Raw genomic sequence first — 24,642 nt, 5'->3', positions numbered from 1 at the left:
GCCAGAATCTTGCACAGCAATATTGTGGAAATGCTGAAGTACAAGACTCTAGACTCATGTAAACATAGGATACTTGTTGACAAAAAGTCAGATTTTTTTTTTCTTTGCTGTGTGTTTGGTTTTTTTGTTGTTGTTGTGTTTTTTTCTTTTAATATGTGAACCTCTTCACATTACTTAAGCACAGACAATTAAAATGACAGTTTTCCTCTGAAAAAGTTTAGCTTTGAACTGCTAGTAATAATTCTGGAGGCCTGTTATTTCAGAATGTTGGCAAACCTATTTATGTTTTTAATGCCAAAGAAACTGCATTGTAGTAAATTAGGACTGTAAAATACTGGTGAGAAAATCTGTTGGCTTGATGGAAGCTTGTTTGCTTTTCAGGTTTGTTCTGGAACAGTACAATGCACTCTCCTGGCTAACCTGTGATCCTGCAACCCAGGACAGACGGTCATGTCTCCCAATTCATTTTGTGGTGCTGAATCAGTTATATAACTTTATCATGAATATGCTGTGATCTTCACCTGAATTTTGCAAGACAAAAATGAGGAAAAGGGATATTTCACTGCAGGACTAAGTTATAATTCTTCTCAGTGCAAGTTGTTTGTGATGGGGTATGAATCTTGTTACTTCCAGCAAATATTGTTTTGACTTGTGAGAGGGGCACCTATCGCCCTACTGTCTTTGAGTCATTGACTATGGGGGACGCTTTAGAACGATGATCAGAAAGTGTATTATAACATTTTTAGTAGCAAAATTAACCATTTTTCCCCAGCCACAGTATTTGTGAAGAGTAATGAGCCATAGTACCCGGTCATGGTTAATGAATATTAAAAGCATGGAGATGAGAAGAAACATGAGGAACAATAAGTTTCAACCTATGGCTTCAGAACATCAAGATGTTCTTGTATTGGATTATAGTATCTAGTATTCAAAAATGCCTGCATCTCTTATTTATTGTAAGTTTTTAAATGTATAAATTGTCTTATATTTCTTAACCTCTTTTATAAAAATTTTCCTAGAAGGTTTATACTGCCTTCTTGCTTTAAAGCAATTGGTCTAAAATATATGTAATCGTCTTAATTAAAAGTTGCAGTAGGTTGCTTTTAGAGTATTATTTTTTTGTAAGGGGTGGGTGGGGACAGTAAATTTGTATTGTCTTGATGTACAGTTTAATGGGGATAGAGGGGTTAATGTCCATACCATTGTGTGTGGGGGATTTACAGCTAAGCTGTAGTTGCAGAGTACATGTACAGTAATGAAGTTCACTGTGTTTATATAAATTGAAAAGGTACCGGGTCTTACAGCATTTTATATCACACCTTTACAGAGTAACAATGGCAATATATAAGTGATATTGTAGGTGGTTTAACTTGTAGTGAGAATAAAATGAATAAACTCTTCAACTGAAGTTTGTGTTATGGTTCAGGGCTGTGGCTAGATTCTCAGATCTATTTCCAGTATACAAGTTTTAATACTACAAGAATATCTATTGTGCATTGTTGTTTACCTAGATATTCTTGGCACTGTGGTGACTGCATTATTTTCTTCCACATTTGCGATAAAACGTGAATCTGAGGTGGAACACACAGAAAACTCTGATCTTATCCAAAGTCTCTTGTAAGGCTGAAATTTAGCCCAGCTCTAGCCATTTTACAAATGCAAAAATAGTCAATCTTGACTTTAAGATTGGTGTGTGTTTAACTAAAATGTGGTGTATATAGATTCTCAGTGAATTCTGGTATTCAGATTTTATTCCACTAGTTAAAAAACAGCACGAAACCCTGAACATTTTCCTTTTTCATGTATTTTTGGCACTGTGGTGAAGGTCCCAAGTATCAGTGTATGGCCTTCCCCATATCCCTTTTTCAGGCTCTGGCTGGGGCATGTGCCAAGGAGGCTTAGCCCTCCCTAAGGAAGGGACTGACAAATCACAAGGCTTTCGTAATCGTCTCCCTCTATCTACAGTCACCATTTTTTCTTAGTAGTTTCCTTCCTTTATCCTAGCACATGCCAAATGTCTGATGATGCTCTAAAATAGCCCCTAGGGGTGCTGAAGAGCAACTGCATATGCTTTTTTTCTGGGTTCCTCATCTGACTGCCAGATTAAAAACTTAACTCCTGCAGTGCTCATGTGAGCCTGTTGTGATAACCCATGTCCTGGGTCTTAATACTGTCCGTCTCACTGTTTTAAACCTTTGAAGGAGCAAGTTTTAAGATCCATTTGTGCACCCGCTCTTAATCCTCTACAAGGAAGAATTCGCTTGCATTTACAGAACTTACTGTGTTAATGAAAATCATGTCTTGTAAATGCAAAATACCTGCCTGAGATAATTTTTCATATAGACAGTCTCCTTGAATCATGTATATACAATATTAGCAACTTTTTTGGTTTTGTATAAAGAAGCTGTACAATTGGTGATGAAAATTTTCAGTCATTTCTTCAAAATAACATAAGTGCAATCAGAAGTTAGCATATTTTGATAAATAGAGTTAAAAACTGGGTCTGCCCATTACTTTGTCTTGATAACGGTAATGCACTGCAGATTAAACAGCACATTATTGTCTTACAGAAGTTTTTTTCTCATTTGGCTGAGATTTTTTTTGAAGTGGAAAAGTGCTCCTAAAACTGGAATTTTCAAAGCATATGTCCTATCTTTTTGTTTTGTTTTGGGTTTTTTTTTTAAGCTTTTTTGCTAAGTGGTCATTTTTAACCCTGGCTTAGCTAGCCAGGTTCCAGGGGCTGGGTTTTGGTGTGGCTTTCTTTGTGTTAAATCTGACTTGTATGCATAAAGGTAAGTGAATCGGCTGCCTGAATGTTGGTGTAACTGTATTCTGTTACCTGGACCACAGCCTTCCCTGTGAAACTCTCCAACTGTGAAAGCTGCCACTTTTCCACTCCCTCTCCAAATGCAGTTAAATTATAATACTGTAACCACTAGAAAAGATTAGGAAGGCCCATTTCTGGAGCGATAGTCACAGCTGGCAACATACATATCAAACTTGCCAGCACCATGGAGCCAGCTACTACATTGGGCATACTTTCTTGTTTAGCTACTTTCATTTAACTATTTTAAGTGCACATAATAGGTGGTTTATAAATGAAATTGTCTCAATCCAGTACCTTGGGTTCTTTAGCAAGTACAAGCTTAAATATTTGAAAATTTCAGCTACAGCTTTTTGAAATGGTCTTGCAAGAAAATACTCTTCTGGCAGTGCTCTGTTTAGTAGCTGTGGAGGTTTACCTCCTCTTGAGTATCCAATGAAAGAAGAATCTGAGATCCTTCCATTCCGATTAAAATATGTATTTTAACATAGCCACTGCTGTATTTAAGCCATTTAGTCACCTTTGACTCGCTACTGTTGGAATCAGATTTCTGAAAACCCTGTTGCTAGACCAGCAGGCCACCAGTTGTACTTGCAAACAACCCTTACACTTTCAAGTAGCTGTAACACTTGCATCTTTCTAACGTTTCCTGAAATAATTAAATGAATTTATATTTAAATCCTCAGCTACGTTCTTACTTAGCTGTCAGTTATGGCGCAGATTATTGTATTTCTATATTTACCTCTGATGGTAATTTTAACTTCATGTGTTGCTATGAAGACTTGCAGATGTCTTTAATCAAGCACTATTTGTTAATACTGTAATATCAAAATATTATGTTGCATTATTTTAAAGCTTTCAAAAATAGGAGTAAAATGTTTTAAGAAATGCTATTGCACCATATAATTTGCTGCACAACAGTATGGCACCGCATATCAGTCTGTTTTGATAGTAATGCTGCATAAACAATGTTTTGATCTGGGTTTCTTTTGAGAATTCGTTAACTAGGTGACATTTTATGACATTACTATCTCGACAACCTCCAGCTGGGAAGGTTTTGGTTTTGTTTTTAGTAAAGGACCCAGGACTATGCTTCATACTTAAAAGGTTTTTGGTTGTTTTTTTTTTTTATTTTTTTTTTAATTACTGTTTGTGGGTGTACTTTTTTTTATTTTCAGTGGAGTAAAGCTTAATTTACAGTAAAACTGGATTTGGGACCTACCACAATCCTCAGGGTCACTTTTTCAGGACGTTACTAACCTAGCTTTAGGTTTTTCGGAGTCAACTGGATGTGAGGACCTGGCCGAGCGCTTGGGTCGGGACGACACACACGCAGCCTGCGGCCTCGTTGCTGGACATGTCACCTTCCCCGCCCCTCCCGGCACGGCTGGCTCACTCCGAGGGAGCTGTTCGACCTTCTCACACAGCCGCCACATGCCATGGGCCAAGTCGTCGTATTTATCATGACAAAAAAAAAAAAAAAAAAAAAGCAGAAAAAAAAAAAGCGATTAAGGAACAAACACTATTGCTGCCGAATGCCATAAACACTGAGTTGTACAAATTGTGATTGAGGAAATGAAAAAGGTTTATACTTTTTAAAAAAATTTCAAATGGAATAAATTATTCATGAAGCCTTGATTGTGGTGTCTCCTTATTTGCGGCGGGGGCGGGGCTGCGGCCTGCCGGCTCCCCTCAGCCTTTCCCGCCGCGCGGGGATGACCTGACTTCCCGCCGTGACGCGCTCGGCCCGCGCCGGAAGAGGACGGCGACGGTCGGTGTCGCGGCGGGGGGGGGGTGGGGAGCCCGGGGCCGCCATGGCGGAATGCTCCGGCCTGCAGTTCGTCAGCCCTTACGCCTTCGAAGCGATGCAGAAGGTGGACGTGGTGCGCCTGGCCGCGCTCAGCGACCCCGAGCTGCGGCTGCTGCTGCCCTGCCTGGTGCGCATGGCCCTCTGCGCCCCCGCCGACCAGAGCCAGAGCTGGGCGCAGGACAAGAAGCTCATCCTGCGGCTCCTGTCAGGCGTGGAGGCCGTCAACTCCATCGTGGCCTTGCTGTCCGTGGACTTCCACGCCCTGGAGCAGGACGCCAGCAAAGAGCAGCAGCTGCGGTAAGGCGGAGAAGGGCGTTTTCTGTGGGGAAAGCCGCTGCGGGGCTTTTCGGGCTGTTCTGTTTGTTGCAGCTGTCGGAGTGCCGCGCTGACCCCGCCGTTCCCGTTCAGGTCCCTTGGTAGTCTCTTGGGAAAACCCCGAGTTTTGGCGGAGCAACGGACAGGGAGCGGGGTTTCGGTGTCCGTCTCGGGCATCTTTTCCTCCCCGGTGGCTGGGGGAGAGCTGGCCGGTCTGCGAGGGGCGGGGAGGAAGGCGGCTGGGAGGCCTTCGTGAGGCGAAGAGACGGACCAGGCGGGTGCACTTTCTCGGCTGCTGTTGTCCGTGCTAACGGGGAGTAGCGGGCCCTTGAAACGTTGACGATCTACTGAATTAGATTTCGCGACGTACTACAGTTACAACGGTCTTTTCCAGTCGTTGGCAAGATAGAAGAAATCCCTACCAGATTGCCGTTTTCCATTAACTGATAAAACGTCTGTGTTTGCAGAAACATTTAATAGTTGTTGCTTTGAATCGTCTGTTAGGCACAAGCTAGGAGGAGGTAGCGGAGAAAGCATCTTGGTGTCGCAGCTTCAGCATGGGCTGACGCTAGAATTTGAACACAGCGATTCACCTCGTCGGCTTCGTCTCGTACTTAGCGAATTACTGGCAATTATGAATAAGGTAAAGTTCTCCGTATCTGGATGCTTGCAAATTTTATGTCAGTGAAAACGCACTCTGGATGGGTCAATAAGCTCTCTGGTTCGGTTTCTGGTGCTACTGTTTGTGAGTACGCTTCTCCAATACTTACCTGCTTCACCCAGACTTAAAGTCTCAGTCTGATTGAACAGTGGCTTGCGATTAAACTCCTTATGAACCAGCTTCCCTGAGGAAGGTTTTCTTCCTCGCAACATGAGGGTGATCTTTTCTAACGTGACATGGATTCTGTATATTCTGTAATATGCTGGCTGTACTCAAACATAATGTGATTTTATGATGTGTCAGTGCAGAAGTCATATAATTTTGAATTTTCTCCATCTATTTCTTTACTCCTATTGCAGTATGATATTACCCACTGTATTTCTCTTATCACACACTCCTGCCTGCCCCCCAGCATTTTATTTTCCTTCTGTAAACTTGCAGTGTTTTTAGAATTGTCAGTGAGCTATTTCTCTTTTTTCTGGAAAGAAGTAATGATACCAGCTGTATCGAACTATTTTCACTAGTAAATATTTCTTACTCCAAACGCTTTCCTTGCCTGTTCTGTGTTTATAGCCGTACATTTTTGACAATTTTTAATGTATTTAATCTGCTGAATTGAAAGCCACAAAAGAATGATTAGACAAATTGTTTCATAAAACCTGTTCAGTGATGATGAATAATGTCTTGTAGGTATCAGAATCAAACGGTGAGTTTTTTCTCAAATCTTCAGAGCTCTTCGAGAGTCCTGTTTATCTGGAAGAGGCAGCAGATGTTCTCTGCATTTTGCAAGCAGGTGTAGTATTCTGTATTTATAGTGTTTTTCTAACCTCTTACAAATGCAACAAAATAACTTTTGGAGCTGCTGTGACTGATTTAAGGTTAACCAAGGCTGTTTAGCTCTTTTGAAAGAGAAATACAGATCATAGATTGATTTTCTATTCACTGATTTGAGCGTGTTATTTCAATGCATCTTAAAATCAAGGTTTTACTGGTTTCACAGCGAAACACTGTGACTTTTTAAACCCTCTTTTTATCCAGAGCTCCCATCACTGTTGCCGATAGTTGATGTGGCTGAAGCTCTGTTGCACGTTAAAAATGGAGCCTGGTTCCTCTGCCTTCTGGTGGCCAATGTTCCTGATAGCTTTAATGAGGGTGAGTTACAGTTTCTTGTCCAGCTTACTTTTTCTAAAGGTTCAAAATGATTTCTAGCAATGTAGTTAATTCTGGGCTAAACCATGTGTCATAAATATTTGAATGGGAGAATGTTTGGCTTATGAAATACAATTTGAATGCATTTATACCTAGAGATGCTGATGGGCTCCCGTTCTCATCAGGTTGGTTCCCCTTTTTTGCAGCCTACTTGTAGACTTATGGGGGGGGTGTGTGTGTTGCAGTTTTTCATCTGTAGGTCACCGTTATAAAGGCTGACTCAGGCAGTGAATGATTGGGACTATGAACCTGGTCTAGCCTTGCTAATAGTTCATGTCCCTTTGAATAAGCCATATTATGAGGTGAAAAATTTGTATTGACGGTCCCTGTTTAGCATCCCGTACCTCGCAGTAAGATTTCAGCTTCCAGGGCTGCCAGATGCACAGGTTACATTAGATAGAGTAGGAGTAGTAACTGGATGATCTGTAATGACCCTGTAATTTCTCTTAGGAGAAAGACCATTTTCTTGTTCTGCTTATATGGTGTAGATCATGAGTCCTTGCCTGGGCAAGGTTTGTGCAGCCCAGCTAATAAATGTAGTGAGCTGAGCAAAATGCCTTGGCTTTGTTTACTTTCATGTGGCTTTCTGTTGGAAAGGGCAGATTTTCTTACACTTCCTGTTGGGTATTTAGTCTGTAGAGGTTTGATTAAGAATGGTGAACGGCAGGATGAAGAAAGCGTTGGAGGCCGCCGGAGAACAGAAGCACTTCGCCACCTGTGTAAAATGAACCCTTCCCAAGCTCTCAGGGTCCGAGGCATGGTGGTAAGTCTGTCATTAATCTGTCACAAGAATCATAATTATGATGCTTCTTGGAGCTTTAGAAACAACAAAGATGATTGAGCCTGAGCATTTTATCTAGGTGGAAGAGTGTCATCTACCAGGTCTTGGTGTAGCTTTGACCTTGGATCACACCAAAAATGAATCTCCAGATGATGGAGTGAGTGACCTGGTGTGTTTTGTGAGTGGTTTGTTACTTGGAACAAATGCAAAGGTCCGAACTTGGTTTGGAACTTTTATCCGAAATGGCCAACAGGTATGAAAATCTTTGAATATTCTGCTTTTAAAAAATATTCTTATAGCTTGCTGTAACTCTTCTGGATGTGGGCACCCATAGTTGTCTGAATGCATACAAATCATGTTGCATGCCTTGGAGCATCCGTTACAAAGCAGCCTCCTCCTGTTGGACCATCAGGTCTATAAATAGTGTCCCTGAAGGCAGCTATTTGGTTGTTCCTCTGAGAGATTTTTAGGCATGGAAATCAGGGAATTGTAAGCTCATAATGTTTCCCTGATAAATCTGTTCATCCTTAGTGTTCACAGTAGGAGGTTGCATCTTGACTTGCTTAGTGGGTTGAATTAGTTAAAGCTTGTGTTTTGATGTAATGAGCTGTTGTAATAGGATCACGTGTTGCCTATTGCCTTGGTACTGAAACTTGTGTATTTTTTAAAAAATTCCTCTCCCCACCCCCCTTCTTTTTTTTATCCTTGACTTCATCATTATGGAAGCTCTTAGGTAATACATTGTTTGACGGTATGAATTTTACATTGTTGTTCTCATCTTTTAACCTCTTACACAGAGAAAAAGAGATAATATCAGTTCTGTGCTTTGGCAAATGAGGAGGCAGCTGCTCCTGGAGCTCATGGGAATCCTTCCCACGGTTCGCAGCACACACATTGTTGAAGAAGCAGATGTTGATATGGAGCCAAATGTGTCTGTGTATTCAGGACTGAAGGAAGAGCATGTCGTGAAAGCCAGCGCATTGTTACGTCTCTATTGCGCTTTGATGGGAATCGCTGGGCTGAAGTAATGGATGTTTTAATGCTCTGTGTTTTTTATTCACTGTCTGTCTATTTAAACAGAGGTTGAGAGCTTTGGGCACTTTTAACGTGAGCTGTCTCTTAATGCCATTGTGTCCTTGAAACAGTCTTGGCAGGACTCGCCAATTTTAGTACTAGGGGGGGCCCTTCTCACGTGCTGAGGGCTGGAGTTGCCAGTTGATGGAAGTTTCTTTATAGTGCAGAGAACAAATATTAGGTAATGGTAGGGTCTGGAGACATGTATGGTTTTTATTTTCCAGTAGTATTCTCAACAGAAAAGTTTTTTTCATTCTAATGGTGAAGATACATTTATCAACTTTGCTCATTTTTTAAATCTGAAATCATGCAAGAAACATGGTGCTCTCGTTAATGCTGTGAAGTCCGTTCTACTGGCTTGTTAAAAGAAGCCTAGGCCCATGTGGTTGGAGCAGTCTGTAGAAGAGAAAGCAGCTGAAAACTCTAGCAACATACACTACGTGAATTTAGAATTTCTATTCCTCTGCTTTGACTTTTTAGAGAGTGCTAATGAGCATCTTCATGCATTGTTAGTTTTAATTTAGGTATTTTGTACCAATAGGCAAGATTATATCATGAGGCAGTTTTCTCACTGTTATTATCTATTTACAAAGATTTTTATGTCTTTAAGTTCAAAGATAATTGCCAGTTAATCTTGATGCTCATTTATCGATGGCAACTTGATAAACAGATTAAGTAACAGAGAAAATTTAATCTTTAACCATTGTGATGAGATTGGAAATCTCTTCCCTTTTAATTTAGCGGTGTGGGTTTTGTTCTTTTTCTGTCCTATTCAGGCCAACTGATGAAGAAGCTGAGCAGCTACTGCAGCTGATGACCAGCCGGCCTCCCGCGACTCCAGCTGGTGTTCGTTTTGTATCTCTTTCCTTTTGTATGCTTCTGGCCTTCTCCACTCTTGTCAGGTACCTCTCAATAAAGGAGGAGCTTTGTAAAGATGTTACTCTTTCAGCACTGTTAAGGCAATGACCTCCCCAGAGCTGTACAGCTTTTCTCTCCCAATTCTTTGTACACATCTCCATATGTCGGTTGAAGGGATTTGGCTCACACTATGGTGAGCAAATTGATATTCCACTCTGCTCTGCCTCTTGTTTATAGCAAATCTTTTGAGAGGAGAACATTGGCATTAGGTTAGTTTGGCATGGTTTTTGAAGGCTAAAGTAGGCCTTACTAGTTCACTTTTCCATTGAACAAGTTTATGGCTAAATTCTTCAGAGACCCGGTTCAAAAGAGTAGCAATATAGGTATTTAATGGATGTAGCTTTCTGCTCTCTGCATTCAAGACAGGAAATTATCTGACAATTGGACTGAAGGTTGTGCTAAATATCAGTGCTTATCAGCTGCTTGATGCTAAAGTGAAAGTGATAAAAAGTCTTCTGGTGTAAGATTCCTCAAATACTGGCTTTTCTGCTAGTAATTGTTAGTAAAATTAGGGGTAGTTCCTGGGAAAAGGATCTTTTATGGAATTTTTTTTTTTTTTTGGTGCAGCACCCCGGAACAGGAGCAACTCATGGTAATGTGGCTTAGTTGGATGATAAAGGAAGAAGCTTACTTTGAAAGGTGAGAGCAAGCTTCTTTTGTATTTAATGATATCAGTAATCTCACATTTACTTACGTCCTATTGGAAATTAACTCTTTCTCTTTGTTATCTAGCATTTCTGGTGTGTCTGCTTCTTTTGGAGAGATGCTTCTCTTGGTAGCCATGTATTTCCATAGTAATCAGCTCAGTGCTATCATTGATTTGGTCTGCTCCACCCTGGGAATGAAGGTAAATCCTAAACTGTTTCTAGCACATACATTTTTCTGTTAAAATTAACTTTTTACTGTGTATTTATACTCTTGTATTTACTTTAGTTTTGATATAAAGAACTTTGGTTTTGCTAATACACTTAAAGCAAATGTAAAGTAAAAAAAATGGGTAACTAAATCAGTTCCTCTAGAAAAACTTTAAACTATGCATACCTCTTGATACAGAGGAATGTTATAATAGAAGTATCTTCAGAAAGTGCTGACTTGTTGAAATCATTACTTGCAAGAAATGAACTTTTTTAGAAGACTAATCGAAGTAGTGTCCAAACTGAGCTGCAAACAGCTATTTTAAATAGTTTCAAGAAATGCCTATATATGTAATAATTAATTTGTGAAAATTACCAAGCGAGACTTGCCTTCAATTTACTATCGTGAAACAGTGTCTCATCAAATGTAAAAGCTAGGTAGGTAGTTTTTAGGATAAGGAAGACGTGGAGTGATGAACTTGTGACAGTTGAAAATAATTTTGGTTTACATTTGAAGTGTAGGTGTGAATATTTTCTTGGTATCCCAATGAAGACAAGTTTAAAAAGGTTTAAAGTTAACAGTTTATAAGTTAAATTTGCAGTATTTTTTAATAAGAAAGCTAGAACTTAAAATTACAGTTCTTTGTTTCAGATTGTGATTAAACCCAGCTCACTCAGCAGAATGAAGACAATCTTCACACAGGAGATTTTCACTGAACAGGTATTTTAAGCCTAGGTCTTTTTCTTTTTCTCTCTTTGTTTCTTTCTTTTTATCTTTCTTCTGTGATTGCTTCAGTTTGACCTACAAGAAGAATCCAAGTCCTGCTGGTGCTGAAGAGCCTTGGCTCTTTCTTTTTGTACTCTGACCTGATTATGCTTTTTGAACAATTGGCTTTTTTAAATGGGGAGGCAAAGGAGAAAAATTGTCCACTATGACATTTGTTGCGGTAGCAGGAAATCATTCACAAATATAGTATGTGTGCTACAGATTTACACATACTGTATTAAACTACATAAAAATGTTCTTCAGCTTTCAAACAACCAAAAATAAGTAAATGTCAGAAAGAATGTAGCTGTGCGACTTTGACACCTTGTGCTTCTACATTGTGGTAGAAGAAGTTGAATATTTGCAGTATTTTTCTTGTTAATTATAACTTTCCTTTAGGTTGTTACAGCCCATGCAGTTCGCGTGCCTGTTACAGGCAATCTCAGTGCCAACATTACTGGGTTTTTACCTATTCACTGCATTTACCAGCTTTTAAAAAGTCGATCGTTCACCAAGCACAAAGTATCCATTAAGGTATGGCCTTAATTTTATTTCTGTTCATAATTTTGAATGCTGACTAGGTTTTGCAGGCTGGTTTTTTGGTTGAATTATAGGAACAGAATTCTTGATGAATCTTACAGCCTATTACCATGTGATTTAAGAAGGAAATGTGTATTAAGTTAGGATACCCGGTTTTAGCTCTGTAATCCAGAGACCACAACTTAGTGAAGTTAAAATAATAAAGTTATCGCTCTCCCCCTGTCTGTGCTTAATAAAATCGTAGTCAGAATGGTATTTCCAGCCAGGAGTAGTTTTATTGGTGGGTCTGCACAGAGCAAGGTCCAGGATACACAGTTTATGACCAGACCGAACTCAGAACTGGTATTACACTTTCCAAAGTTAAAGCCGGTTACATTTTTTTCTAACTAGTTAAAAGGGGATGTACTTGCAGCCAAAAAAAAAAAAAAAGCCCTCCGGCTTTGAAACTGAACATGTAATGGCATGTTTTTTTCTAGGACTGGATCTATCGGCAGCTCTGTGAAACCACCACTCCACTCCATCCTCAGTTGCTTCCTCTTATTGATGTCTACATTAACTCTATTCTTACTCCTGCATCTAAATCCAACCCAGAGGCCACAAATCAGCCTGTCACAGAACAGGAGATACTGAATGTTTTTCAAGGACTCTCTGGGGTAAATGGTTTGTTTGCCTCTTTCGTGTACTTTTAATATGAACATGCGGTTCAGTATTTTGTATATATGCTTGATGCAGATCCTGTAAGTTGCCTCACTTTTTGTCTTTAATGCCTGTATAGTAAACTGCCTCCTACTACGGTGATGGTCAAGTGTTTTGAAGTGAATCTTGTTAGTGCTACTCAGCTTTTTAGGAGGATTGCTATTTGTCCCTGTTTTGCCCTTTTCCTTGGGAACTCACCAACTCATGCTGTTAAAAATGCAAAGAAAAGCACTTCAGGGATTGAGAAGTGTGGGTCTTTATGTAGGATTTGTATATTTTTTGTACCAACTTGATCTTGTTAGCTAAAAATACTATTTAACTGAAGCACTGCAGCTGTTTTTGAAAGAAGCGTTTTCATTTTGATAGAATTATGAGAATGGTCACTTGGGACACATGTAGAATGAGAGGCAAGCATTGACTTGCGTTGGAATCCTGGGATTACTCCTTATTAGCATCCCAAGATATCAAAAATACTTTTTATGTTTGAAGCTCATTTAAAAAGAAAAATAGGAAAAAAAAAGTTCCCTGCAACTTTCAGCTTGAACCTCATATGGCTTGATATTTTTGTAGAAGGCTTACTGCCTTATCTTTCTTCATATTTGCAGGTAAATCCAAATTTTTGTTCTCAAGAATCAGGAATGCAACATGACCTTTGTATGTGGTTTTATGTACAGGGAGAAAATACTCGTCTTACTCAACGATACAGCATCACAACACAATTGCTTGTCCTCTACTATGTCCTGTCGTACGAAGAAGCGCTTCTGGCAAACACAAAGATACTAGGTATATGTGAGTGCACTAGTGGAAAACAGATTAACTGAAAATTAGATGCAAAGAGAGGAATTCTTACAGTAACTAAAATTCATGTTGCTGTCAGATTGAAGCACAGCATAAAAACTTTAGATTCTTGTAATAAATACAGCATTGCTGTAGAAATTCAGGAGATAAAGTTTCTGCTAAAACTCTGTAGTTGAGTAACTTGTTTTCCAGATTAAAAAAGGTCCAAGCTGGCCAAAAAGATACCAGGCGTGTTTGTGACCAACAAATTATAAAAATACATATAAATGTTTATTATTCTAATAAATTCAGCAACAGTTAACAGACTTCTTGATTACTTCAGATCTTCATTTATTCATGTGTTATCAAACTTCTGCACACATTTCTTCGGGTTGGCAATACTGAATGATCCGTTTTTACCTTTGAAATTGAGACTTTAAATTGTTTCTAAAAGAATGTTGTGTAGTTTGTTGACAGAGTTTGATTTCAATGAAAACATAGTATTTGCATCTGGTGGGTGTTTTTACTTGCCCTTTTTAGGGTGCAAAACTTCCAGCATTCATTGTTGCTGTTTTCTTCATGCTATTCAAGAAAGACTGAAATACTACAAAATCAATTACAGTTCTTCCTGCATTTGTAGCTTCTACCTCACTACAGGGTGTCGTGTGTGCCAACAGTTTGAATTCCATGGACCAACTGATAACTGGTTTTGTTAAGAATAAAAAACCTTGAATAAAGAAAAGTGCAGATTTGAGCTATCATCTCAAAATCAGCTGGACTTGGTCAAAGATAGTATGGGGATTTTGCGAACAAATCTGAATGCCAGGGAAATCTTTGAATGGAAATGTTCACAGAAATGGTTTTCTGAAGAGCTTAATTTAATACTTTAACAGGAATGAGGTGTGTTATTCAGGATTTTCTTTAGTTTACCTGGATAATACAGAGGCAAGTGTTTTACATTTTCTGTATTGATTTAGTTGGGGATATAATTTTTTCCAACTGTAACTGTTGTACATGTTTTCTTGTCCTGTTCCTTTATAGCTGCCATGCAGAAAAAACCCAAGTCCTACTCTTCAGCATTAATGGATCAGATTCCAATCAAGTACCTCATCCGGCAGGCACAGGGGCTGCAGCAGGAACTGGGAGGTATATCTGTGTCTGGATGTCTAATGTGTGTGAAGAAGGAAGGCTAAGCGTGTTTCCAGCTCTGTGGCTATTGTCTGTTTCATAGTGTGCCTTCCTTTCTCTTTCTTTTAAAATCTGTCAGTAGTTAACTAATGAGAATTACAGGTATGTTTGAAGAGTAATAGTGAAAGTTTGAGGAAGGCAGTTCCTTTTAGAGTAGGTCTTACCTGTGTAGGGTAGGTTTTAGAGTAGGAATTGCTTGAGAATTTTTTATTATTCCAGACTGAGTTTAAGAGGTGCTGCTATAGGGTCCTCCCACCTTTCCAGAAGGTAACTTTTCCTTTCTGTTGGAATTAGAATATCAGGCTATAAACATGCAAGCTCACTGTCCTTCTTGACAGTGATTCAGTTAAGGTCTGTTGTTGAAATGATAGATGCAAATATGTTCAGGTGAAAGATGTAGCTACTCAGATCTAACATATATACTTTCTTAATACCCGCAAAGGCTTGCATTCTGCACTGTTACGCCTTCTTGCAACTAACTATCCACACCTCTGCATTGTGGAAGACTGGATCTGTGAGGAACAGATTACAGGCACCGATGTCTTATTGAGGAGGATGCTTCTTACAAACATTGCGAAGAATCACTCTCCCAAACAGCTCCAGGAAGGTAAATAACTTCATTTGAAGTAAGCAGTGTTCTTTCCAAATTGGTTGGAATATAGTGGATTTGGAAGTGTGTAGCCATTTAGTTCATTTGATCATCCTACATTTGTATAATGAAAATGTTCTGCTGCCAAGTTAGAAAAAAATGTTTGAAGTTTAGTTTTACCAAGCTCCCATTGTCTTTATTTTTTTAGCATTTTCCATGCTGCCTGGAAATCATACCCAGCTGATGCAGATCTTAGAACATTTAACACTTCTCTCAGCTGGTGAATTGATCCCATATGCAGAAGTATTGACATCAAATATGAATCGCTTGCTGAATGCTGGAGTCCCTCGGAGGATTCTTCAGACTGTCAATAAACTTTGGATGGTTCTTAACACTGTGATGCCAAGAAGGTAGGCTCAGAATACTGTTTAGTTTATTGTTGCAGATAGATGGAACGCCACTTTCTGTTTCAAAAATAACGACACGATGCCTTTGTCTGGGAAATTGGAGGTTGTGACTGAATAGAATGTGTTGGAGTTGCATTTCTTTTTGCTTTGTTGAAATTTGTAACCTTTGCATTTAAAAGGACGATACTTCTTGTTCTCAGGGGAAAGGAAGTCATCAGTTTGCTTAAAATATAGAAGTACAGTTTTATAGCATACATTGTTTATGATGAATTACTGATGAAACATGAACTCGCTCTGGTAAGAACATGCCTTTTCTGAGGAAGTGGATGCTCAATTGCAGTGAAAACAGTTTGGTTGCTGTAATTCCAGTGAATGGAATGTAAGTTAACTTCAAGGGCTGCAAATGAAGTACGGGGTTTTTGCTCCTTGGTAGGCCCAGAAAAATAGAGCTCACTGAGATAAGTGAGTGTCCAGGTGCTTCTGTGATCCCTTTTCTCGTACGGATTATCTGTCAAAAAATCATAAAAATCATCTCATTTTAGGTTGTGGGTGATGACTGTTAACGCTCTGCAGCCTTCAGTAAAAATAGTCCGACAGCAGAAGTACACTCAGAATGATCTGATGATTGATCCTTTGATTGTTCTAAGATGCGATCAGAGAGTTCATAGGTAAGCATCTCCCTCCTTTAGCTTTTTATGTTCTGTGGTACTTACATTGATACATAGTGCATGCTAAACATAAAGGTGTCTCATAGAAAACTTCTAAAAGCTTTCAGTACTTCAAAACATATTTTCAAACTAATCATATGAGCTTGTAAGTTCCATCTTTTTTGTATTAAGCTTGTTGGTCTGAGGACTGAGCAAGCTGTGCATGCTGATTCAGCATGCCATCCTGTCCAACTGAGTGTCTTGTTGGACAACCTTACACTCAGTTCTATTTTGGGAACTTTGGGATTTGTACATAGGTCATCCATTTTAGATTTGTGGGTGTGAATTTGTTCTAAATAGACCTTGCAGCATGCTTAAAATGGCTGCTGCCACATGGTGGTGGTGGTGGTGGTTGAAGTTGTAGCTGTAACATCCATGCACGCTGTCTTTTGCCATCCCTTGTGGGCTGGTAGGTATTCCATCTTTTTGGGTAACAGTTTCTGCCAGTGGGTGCTTGATGGATATGATAAAGGTAGATTTGCTTAATTTCCCAAGAAAGTCTTTTAGTAGTACTTAGAAATTAGTTCCTCTAGATGTCAGTGATGACAGAGGAGGATGTGTAATGCTGCTTTATCGCTCTGATGCAGAAGAGTAAACCGAGGATTTAAGTAGTGAAAATGATCATAATTGATAGCAATGGACCAGCTTTTAAGGAGAATATGAAATGATGGAAACAATAAGTCAGAATTTGTAAATTATAACTTTGCTTTTTCATAGTAATGAAGAAAATTGCATCCGTTATTCTAAGAAGATACAGTTAATAATTTTAAATGTACTTTAGCCCCTAGCTTTATTCCTTGTGTATTCTTTTTCATGTTTTCTGTCGGTTGTGGTTTATTTTTCCTCTTTTTTATTATCCTTTTGTTCATAATAAATGGCTAATAGTCAACTTGATTTGTTCTTTGTGTTCCTTTTTGTATGCATCTGTCCCCCCTTGCCTTTTAGCAATTGAGCCATGAATCCAGTTTTCATTTGAGTTACTACAACTCTGCTAGACTTCAAGTTTCTGTTGATGACATCTTTACTCCCCAACCCGTAGGTGAAATATTTAAATGTATGTCCCTTCAGCTCTGGATGCAAATGGAAAATCCTACATTTCTAAAACTGTTAGGGAGATTTATAATGCAATGTGATTTGAAAACTACCATCTTGGTGTTGTGGAAGCAGTTCAGAGCTTGTCTGCCTTATTTTTCCCCATCGTTCAGATAAATATTTTCCCTTACTTCACATACAGTCAATACTTTTTGGGTTTCCTTCGTTCATCAGAAATAAGTCTCTTCAACGGTTCCTTGTTTTTGTGTTAGGTACGCATACACTCACGTAGAAGGGATTGTGACCTTTAGGGTTTTGCTGTGTTAGGGAAAAGACCTGTAGTATGAACCAGACTACAACCCAATGAGCCTTTGAGGGGTGCTTTTAGTTTGTTCATATTATTACTGTCTTATTGTTCTGCCTACTGAAATGCTTTTATTTTATCATGTGTTCCCATATCAGGAGTCCTCCTCTGATGGATATAACTTTGCACATGTTGAACGGATATCTTCTTGCCTCAAAAGCTTACCTCAATTCTCACCTAAAAGAAACAGCAGAACAGGACATTAGGCCTTCCCAAAATAATGCAATGGGTCCAGAGGCCCCAGAAGTTACAAGGGAAGAATTAAAAAATGCATTGCTTGCTGCTCAGGTAAGGGGGAAGAAATGGATATTAAATGATGTGAGGAAAGACAATCATAAAACAGAAATACAGAAACAGGAAATTAAAAAAGGAGACCTTTTCACTTCTTTTTTTACTGACTTCTGTCACTGTGAAAAAGAAAACTGCCTCTGTATTCAGATTGTTAAATGTTTTTGGTTTTCTGTTTTCTAGTCTGAAGCATTGTGTTGGTTAACTGCTTTGATGGTATTCTTTTTTGTTAGTTAGAACAGTAAAGTTCTGCTTACTAGCCTTTTTTGTTTTGTTGCTTGTGTTATCCAGAGACTCTTTCTGTACTTAGAATTTGGAGCAGTAAAACAGGAATAAATGTGACAGACCTATGCATGATCATTTCAATTATGTTATTTAAGAGAAGCAGCCAGCATTGTAAAGTATGAAGAAGCTGAAAAGTGGTTAACTTACTTAGCTTGACATTATGGGAATTCTTGAGTAATCCCGTTTTACAGTCTCTTCTTGCCTCTGTATGGAACAATGTCACATATATGGTCCCTATTAGCAGATGATTTTTGAGTTAATAGGAAATTTTATTTTTGAATCAGTAGGGTAGTCTCCCCTGAATGCTGTGAATTACCTGGCCATGTACATATTGTGTCTGATCTGGATTCTTTAAGGGGCCATTGGATGTTTATTTTGAAACAAAACGAGATTCCGTTGAATTTACTATTTTGATCTATGATTTATGATTATCTGTTGGATTTAAGCTTTTTTTCTTTGAGCCTTGATTCAGACAAAGTGTTGGGTTTTTCTTAATGCTCTGCAGGATTTGTGATTCTTGAACTGAGTTGTTTTTATTCTCTATAAAAATAAACTCTACCTAGAAATGCTAGCCACCTGACAGTCTTCCATTTCTTAAATTGTCCTTACTTCATATTTGATTTCATCAGGGTTTTTTATGCATGTTCTGTTGCTTATTTTCTTCATAGGACAGTGCTGCTGTGCAGATTCTTCTAGAGATCTGCTTACCTACAGAAGAAGAGAAAGCCCAGAGCAGTAATACCCACAGTTTGCTAAAGAGTGTTCATAGTACCACAGGCCCTAAGAGTCCTGAACTAGAAGAAGAAGATAGCTTGCTGTGTAATCTTCGAGAGGTCCAGTGTCTGATCTGCTGTCTGCTGCATCAGATGTATATAGCTGATCCCAACATAGTCAAACTAGTTCATTTCCAGGTCTGCTTTGCACTATTTTAGTTCTTTCATGGTTTCTCTGGTTAAGAAAGAGCCAAATGAAGTGGTTAAAGGATGTTGAATGCTGCTGTTGTGTTCCTCAGAAATTATAATGGCCCACTTTTCTGCCTCCCTTCTCACCAAATTCGTAGTACCTACATTTCCTCCATATTTCAGTGCTTGGACTCTGTCTTATAGCCGAGAAGGGAGCACCTAAACTATGCCTGTTCCTCATCATTAAACATATGCTTTGTTTGTGCCTCTGCCCCTTTTTATACCAAAATAGTTTGTCCATTCTAGGCCAAGGAAAACTGGCCTAATCATCTTATAATTACTTGTTCCGCATCTTTTGTGGGTTACTTTTTTTCTCGTCATGTTTTTGAATTAGCATGCCCATTATTCAAAAATGTAATTTGGCTTCAAATGTAAACATCTTATGTTTCTTTTTTGTTAGGGCACAGTTTCTCTCTTTAGAGTGGAAGGAGAAAGGTTGCCCCTGCCAAAGCAGCTGTATATCTTCAAAAAAAGAAAGGGGAAAGATTAGCAAATTCTTTAATATAAGTGCGGTTTTAGTGTGTGTTAAATTGCTCATTGCCAGATGGCAGTCTCTTTAAAAGGAGTTAATTTGCCTTGACCTGGAACTGATTAAGTGACTGAAAAAGTCTTAATGGTGCAGTTGTGAAATAAGCAAGTTGGGGCCTATGGTGAAGTTTGGAACACAGGGGAAAGACACAGAAGGAAAGGGTCACTGCAGCTTTGGAGTTTGGAGAGTGGAGGGAGAGTTTCTATGCAAATAATACATTGAGTATTGAGGATAAAGAACTGATTCAGACCCTGGGTTTGTCACCCAGCCTGCCTCTTGTTGCCTTGGGATACAGGCCTGGTGCTTATAATTCCGAACAAAAGAGATTTACAAATATATTAGTTTTGAAAAAAGCATTAACGCAGATCTGATTTAAAATATTAATCGAAGCAGAATTTTTAAAACATATTTGACACATTAACTTGTCTCTTTTCTTAATCACACAGGGTTATCCATGTGAACTTCTGGCGCTCACAGTGGCGGGGATTCCATCGATGCATATCTGTCTGGATTTCATACCGGAGCTCATTGCCCAGCCTGAACTTGAAAAACAGGTAGTGTACAGTCATCTAGCTTGAGAATGACTGTAAGTAGTTAACCCCGATGAATTATTGGTTAAGGGGAGAAAATAAAAGGATCACTAAAAAAGTCCTGTTCTAACTTGCCTGAGATATTAAGGTAGTATCTGTCGCACTTTTACCTTAAATTAAAGGCCCAGACTTTAAGTCCCCTTCAAATCAGGGATTGTGACAACCCCTCTAACATACCTCTGTACACTTATTCAGGAAATACTCATGAATTTCAGTATTACCTTCAAGAACATGAATGAAAGCACTTTTCAATGATGAGTTTCATTCATTCTTTACATTGAGTATAAATCAGTTGGCAAAAGTTTTGCCTACTTAGTTTTTATCTGACACTTTATAGCTACAGGAACTTCTATGAAGATTTAAATTCTGAAAACCTGTTTTGCAAAGATATTCTGTAGAACATATGAAGCAGCCTTAAGATCAGAATTGTATTCATTGAATGAAACATTCATTCAAGTTTGACTACTAAGTCTTTTTCCAGGGAATACTACTATTGTTTCTTGAAGCAAGCTTGGAAAAAGATGATAGGCGTAAATTTCTAAACCAATTTAAATTTCTCCTTTGCCAGTTGTCTTACCAGTTTGTTCCCTGGTCTAACTGCAGGAACAAAGCCTGCTAGAATGACGTGTGACTTTCCTCAAAGTTATGCTATTTCAATCTGAAGAGTGGTAGTTTCTTCTCACTACAAGCTCAGGAAAGGGGGAGTCACGAATTTGATTTTGAAATGTTTCACCAATATTTTTGAAGGTCTTCTCATGATGACTGTGAAAAACAATGGAAAATAGTTGTTTATTATTACTTTCTAAAGCAATATGTAGACCCTGATTTAGTATACTGTGACAAGGGGAGATGACATATTTGGCTAGTTGTAGGTAACTGGAGTTTGTTTGGCTAAAGATTCCTCTGTTTTCTATATCCATCTTATGTATGCCTTCTCAACTATTAAGTTACTGCTGATGAGAGGACACTCAACTAAAGTTAAAACTCTAACATATCGGACCTTCAACAGCTTTTACAAGGGTTATGTTGTAAATTGTGTGTTGCTTTGTTGCTCATTGTTAATGTCAGAACGTTGTGTCTGTGGGGGACACTGGTACTTTTGATTAATGTTAAATATGTGTGGATTTTTTTCTTAATGTTAGCAGAAAAAATTCAGAATACGTGTTACTAAGGTTTCTCTAGCTTTAATTTCCTCATTGATAAAATAGAGAATACTTGTTAACTCATAAATTACATGAAGAGCTTTGGATAGGAAGTGCAAAGCAATCTGTAACTTTATTACTTATTTCTCTTTTGCCTTTCACCTACTTAACAGATATTTGCCATCCAGTTACTTTCATTTTTGTGTATCCAGTATGCACTACCTAAATCTCTCAGTGTGGCTCGTTTAGCTATCAATGTGATGGGAACCTTGCTCACAGGTAGGTGCTCTGGCAACCCCTAAATACATTGTTGTGTAAATTAGAATTATTTGTCTTGGTTGAATGCAGTTTATCTAAATGCCACTGTGTTAATTACTATTGTAAAAGTAAGAATAATTCTTGACTGGATTTTTATAATAATTTCTCTTTACTTAACCATTTCCTTTTCCTTGATAGTTTTAACCCAGTCAAAGCGCTATGCTTTTTTTATGCCGACCCTGCCTTGTTTGGTGTCATTCTGTCAAGCCTTTCCTCCTTTGTACGAGGATATTATGTCTCTGCTGATACAAATAGGACAAGTTTGTGCCTCTGATGTTGCTACACAGACAAGAGACTTCGACCCAATTATTACACGTAAGTAAAGTACCTTGTATTTCAAAAGTAATGTCATGGTCTCAGGGAGAAAATTATGTTAATGTTTCAAAAGTTTTAGCATAGTTGGAATGCAGTGTGAAATTTACTGCTGTTGTCTTGTAAATATAGAAGGGATAGGTGGATTTACTGGACTGGAGGAGTTTAGAGGCTAAAGGGGCTGAAAGTACCCCTTGTATTAAACTTTGTATTGCCTTCCATTTTATTTCCCTGCTTGTGTCATTTCAAGACGTATCCCTGCGTGCAAGTGTTGTGCATAGAATTTGCCATTGTAGCGTAAGGATGAAAGACATGAGCAAAGGGCATTGGCTTTCGAGAACACAAGGGCATTTCAACCCCTCAGCTGAGGCATAATGGCCATATAAATCTTCCTAATTTGTTGGAAATGCAAAGTCAAATGAGCTACCTGAAGCCTTACACATGACATAGCATGGTTGGAAAAACGTATAGTGATGGTGTGAACACGGATTAACTGTTTATCAGTTGATCTTGAGCATGTTTTTGTGTCTTTTTTTGTCTAAAGTCAAATGCTCTGTTCATGTGATACAAGGTTCCCTGATGCTATCTATGCTAAAATATTTATGTTAAAAGAAGTAAGAGGGAATATAAAAAAATCCCCAAAGGAGTCAGACATAGGTAAATGAAAAAGAAGTGTGGTAGCCTCTCTAGAAATAACCTGTGGAATTAAGCCTGGTGCATGAAACAGTAATAGCTCAGATTTGCGGTTTCATAGCATACATGTTTGTGTTATGGGTGTAATTAACAATTTTTAAAAAAATATTTATTTAGATGTGCTTTGCTTCTTTTACTTAATCTTCTAGGTCTCCAGCAACTGAAGGAGAAACCACTTGAAGTGTCAGGACTTTGTAAAGATTCATCTAACAAAAGCATTTCAAGGGACATTGCAAGCATGGACCCTGACGTCCGGTTATGCCAGTGTGTTGAAAATACTATCATTGAAATAATTAACATGAGCGTAAGTGGAGTTTAGAAAGAACACAAATGAAATTGTCCCACAGTCTGTGGTGCTTAAATTTGGAGAAAGCTGTGAAAGTGCATTGAGGAACTGGAGCACAAGAAGTTCGTATTTTTCATTCGATTCAGTTATGGCTGAAAAGAAAAGAATTCTTTAAAGAGGCTTGTGTTGCTTCCAGTGAACACTTTGGAGGCTGATGGGGTCAGCAGACAATTTCCAGTGAAACCAAGTGTGATTTTTCAGGCTTGCTTGGTTTCTGAAGTGATACAACAACACACCCGAAAGGGTTTTATAACACTCCGGAAAGTGAATACTTAATTTGTTGAGCAAACAGCAAAATGATAGGTAAGAAAAATTTGAGATTGAAGCGTTTTGCTTAAGTTAAATGAACTACTGTCCAGAGCCTTGCAGAGCAAGATGAAATAAAATACTCCAAGGAAGACTTGAAAAAGTGATTAAAGTAACTTGCATCATCACATTGAGCACTAAGAAAATGCTTTAACTTTTTTTTATTTGTGTTTCAAACCATTGGTCAAAGTTTCATTTCATGAGATCAGGAACTTCATTTAAAGGATCAGCCAGCCTTCATTAAAAGTTTGAAACTGGTCTAAAAGTCTCTTTAAAAAAAAGTACTACTATAAAATGAGCTGTATAAATGTGATTTTTAAAGCTTATGTATTTTTAATGCAGCTCAGATGGTTTGGTATTTTTTAACATCACTTGATTTAAAAGAGATGAGAAAGATTTCAAGAAATAAGTGCAAAGGTATCTTAAGTTCTCATCAGGATAAGATTAAAAAAGATAAATTAGTGTTGATGGTGACTGTGATGGAAGCTAAATTTCCCTATAATGAAAGGAATGACAGATTTCAGCCGTACCAAAGTGGTTACGTGCAGCTCGGTGGACAAAAAGGCTGAATCCTTTGTGCTTCGTGCATGAAGTTGGTTGTTCTTTCATATACAAAAGCTCCAGGATTTAGCCCGATAGATGTGTTCTGTGGCATTGCAGAAGGGTGTGTGTGATGCAATATTTGGGAGTTTCTTGAAGGTTGCACAAGCTCTCTTGTGAGGCAGGACACACTTTTGCGTCAGAGAAAGAAAATTAAGGTTTGGCTCTTGTGCCAGAAGTGACTAGTACTTCGAGACACTTGAATTGCTAAACTTGTCAATCCAGCACTTCCTCTTTTCCTAAATGACAGCATCCAGGGTCCTTAAGTAAGTTAAAATATTTTTCAGTTAAAAGCAGTTTATATTCCAGAAATTAATGGTCTGATTCTTTAGTGTGGCCTTGGGAAAATCTTGCACAGCTTGTCTCCTGCCCGTGTTGGACAGTGATAATAATACTGAATTGCCAAAGACACTTGGGTTTGCTTTCCAGCACTACCAGCCTGCTGTGACCAAATGATAACACCATCTGGCTACCAAGTATATTTTTGTCATCTTGATGTAAAGTATGTAAATAATCTAAATGTATGTACCCTTCCCCCCTCCCCGTTCTAAGTGTAATTTTTTTATGCTGTAGTGGTATTTAAATAAAAAAACCAAAACAACCTAGTGTATGATTTGGATCCAGTCATAGGTATTCATACTTGTAATTTCAAAGGGAGTTGCCTGTACTGATTTTCAAGTTTGGTACGCGGGGGCCTTCTCCTGCCGGGGCTTTCCAGCGTGGCGGTATTGAAAAGCCACAGACTTTATTAAAAAAAAT

General features: G+C 38.5%; 2 protein-coding genes across 4 annotated transcripts in view; both read left to right on the top strand.

Annotated features, from left to right (window-relative positions):
* The window catches only part of MED13 (mediator complex subunit 13), a 60,108-nt gene extending 55,648 nt beyond the window's left edge, over positions 1 to 4,460 (top strand). Inside the window, exon 30 of the mRNA XM_049804035.1 lies at positions 382 to 4,460. Coding sequence (XP_049659992.1) covers positions 382 to 514 — 133 coding nt within the window. The 3' untranslated portion in view covers positions 515 to 4,460. The remainder of the gene's footprint in view (positions 1 to 381) is intronic.
* Positions 4,461 to 4,592: 132 nt separating this feature from the next.
* INTS2 (integrator complex subunit 2) lies at positions 4,593 to 24,476 on the top strand. Of its 3 annotated transcripts, none has more exons than XM_049804043.1 (24): positions 4,594 to 4,931; positions 5,454 to 5,592; positions 6,301 to 6,403; positions 6,649 to 6,762; positions 7,452 to 7,582; positions 7,680 to 7,853; positions 8,398 to 8,624; positions 9,451 to 9,576; positions 10,160 to 10,231; positions 10,325 to 10,439; positions 11,099 to 11,167; positions 11,612 to 11,746; positions 12,229 to 12,405; positions 13,123 to 13,231; positions 14,267 to 14,371; positions 14,856 to 15,020; positions 15,211 to 15,412; positions 15,952 to 16,077; positions 17,611 to 17,800; positions 18,754 to 18,996; positions 20,023 to 20,130; positions 21,482 to 21,587; positions 21,765 to 21,941; positions 22,781 to 24,476. In XM_049804043.1, exons 1-24 carry the CDS (start codon positions 4,639 to 4,641, stop codon positions 22,948 to 22,950), a joined length of 3,576 nt encoding a protein of 1,191 aa, XP_049660000.1. In that variant the 5' UTR covers positions 4,594 to 4,638; the 3' UTR covers positions 22,951 to 24,476. The 3 variants fall into 3 exon arrangements, with proteins under 3 accessions (XP_049660001.1, XP_049660000.1, XP_049659998.1); XM_049804041.1 differs by having other exon boundaries at positions 13,054 to 13,231; XM_049804044.1 differs by lacking the exons at positions 21,765 to 21,941; positions 22,781 to 24,476 and having other exon boundaries at positions 4,593 to 4,931; positions 13,054 to 13,231; positions 20,648 to 21,571.
* The last annotated feature ends 166 nt before the right edge of the window (positions 24,477 to 24,642 follow it).

This window comes from Accipiter gentilis, chromosome 6, assembly GCF_929443795.1.
Source record: "Accipiter gentilis chromosome 6, bAccGen1.1, whole genome shotgun sequence".
NCBI classification, from domain to species: Eukaryota; Metazoa; Chordata; class Aves; order Accipitriformes; family Accipitridae; genus Astur; species Astur gentilis.
This window is presented reverse-complemented; position numbering and strand designations above follow the sequence as displayed.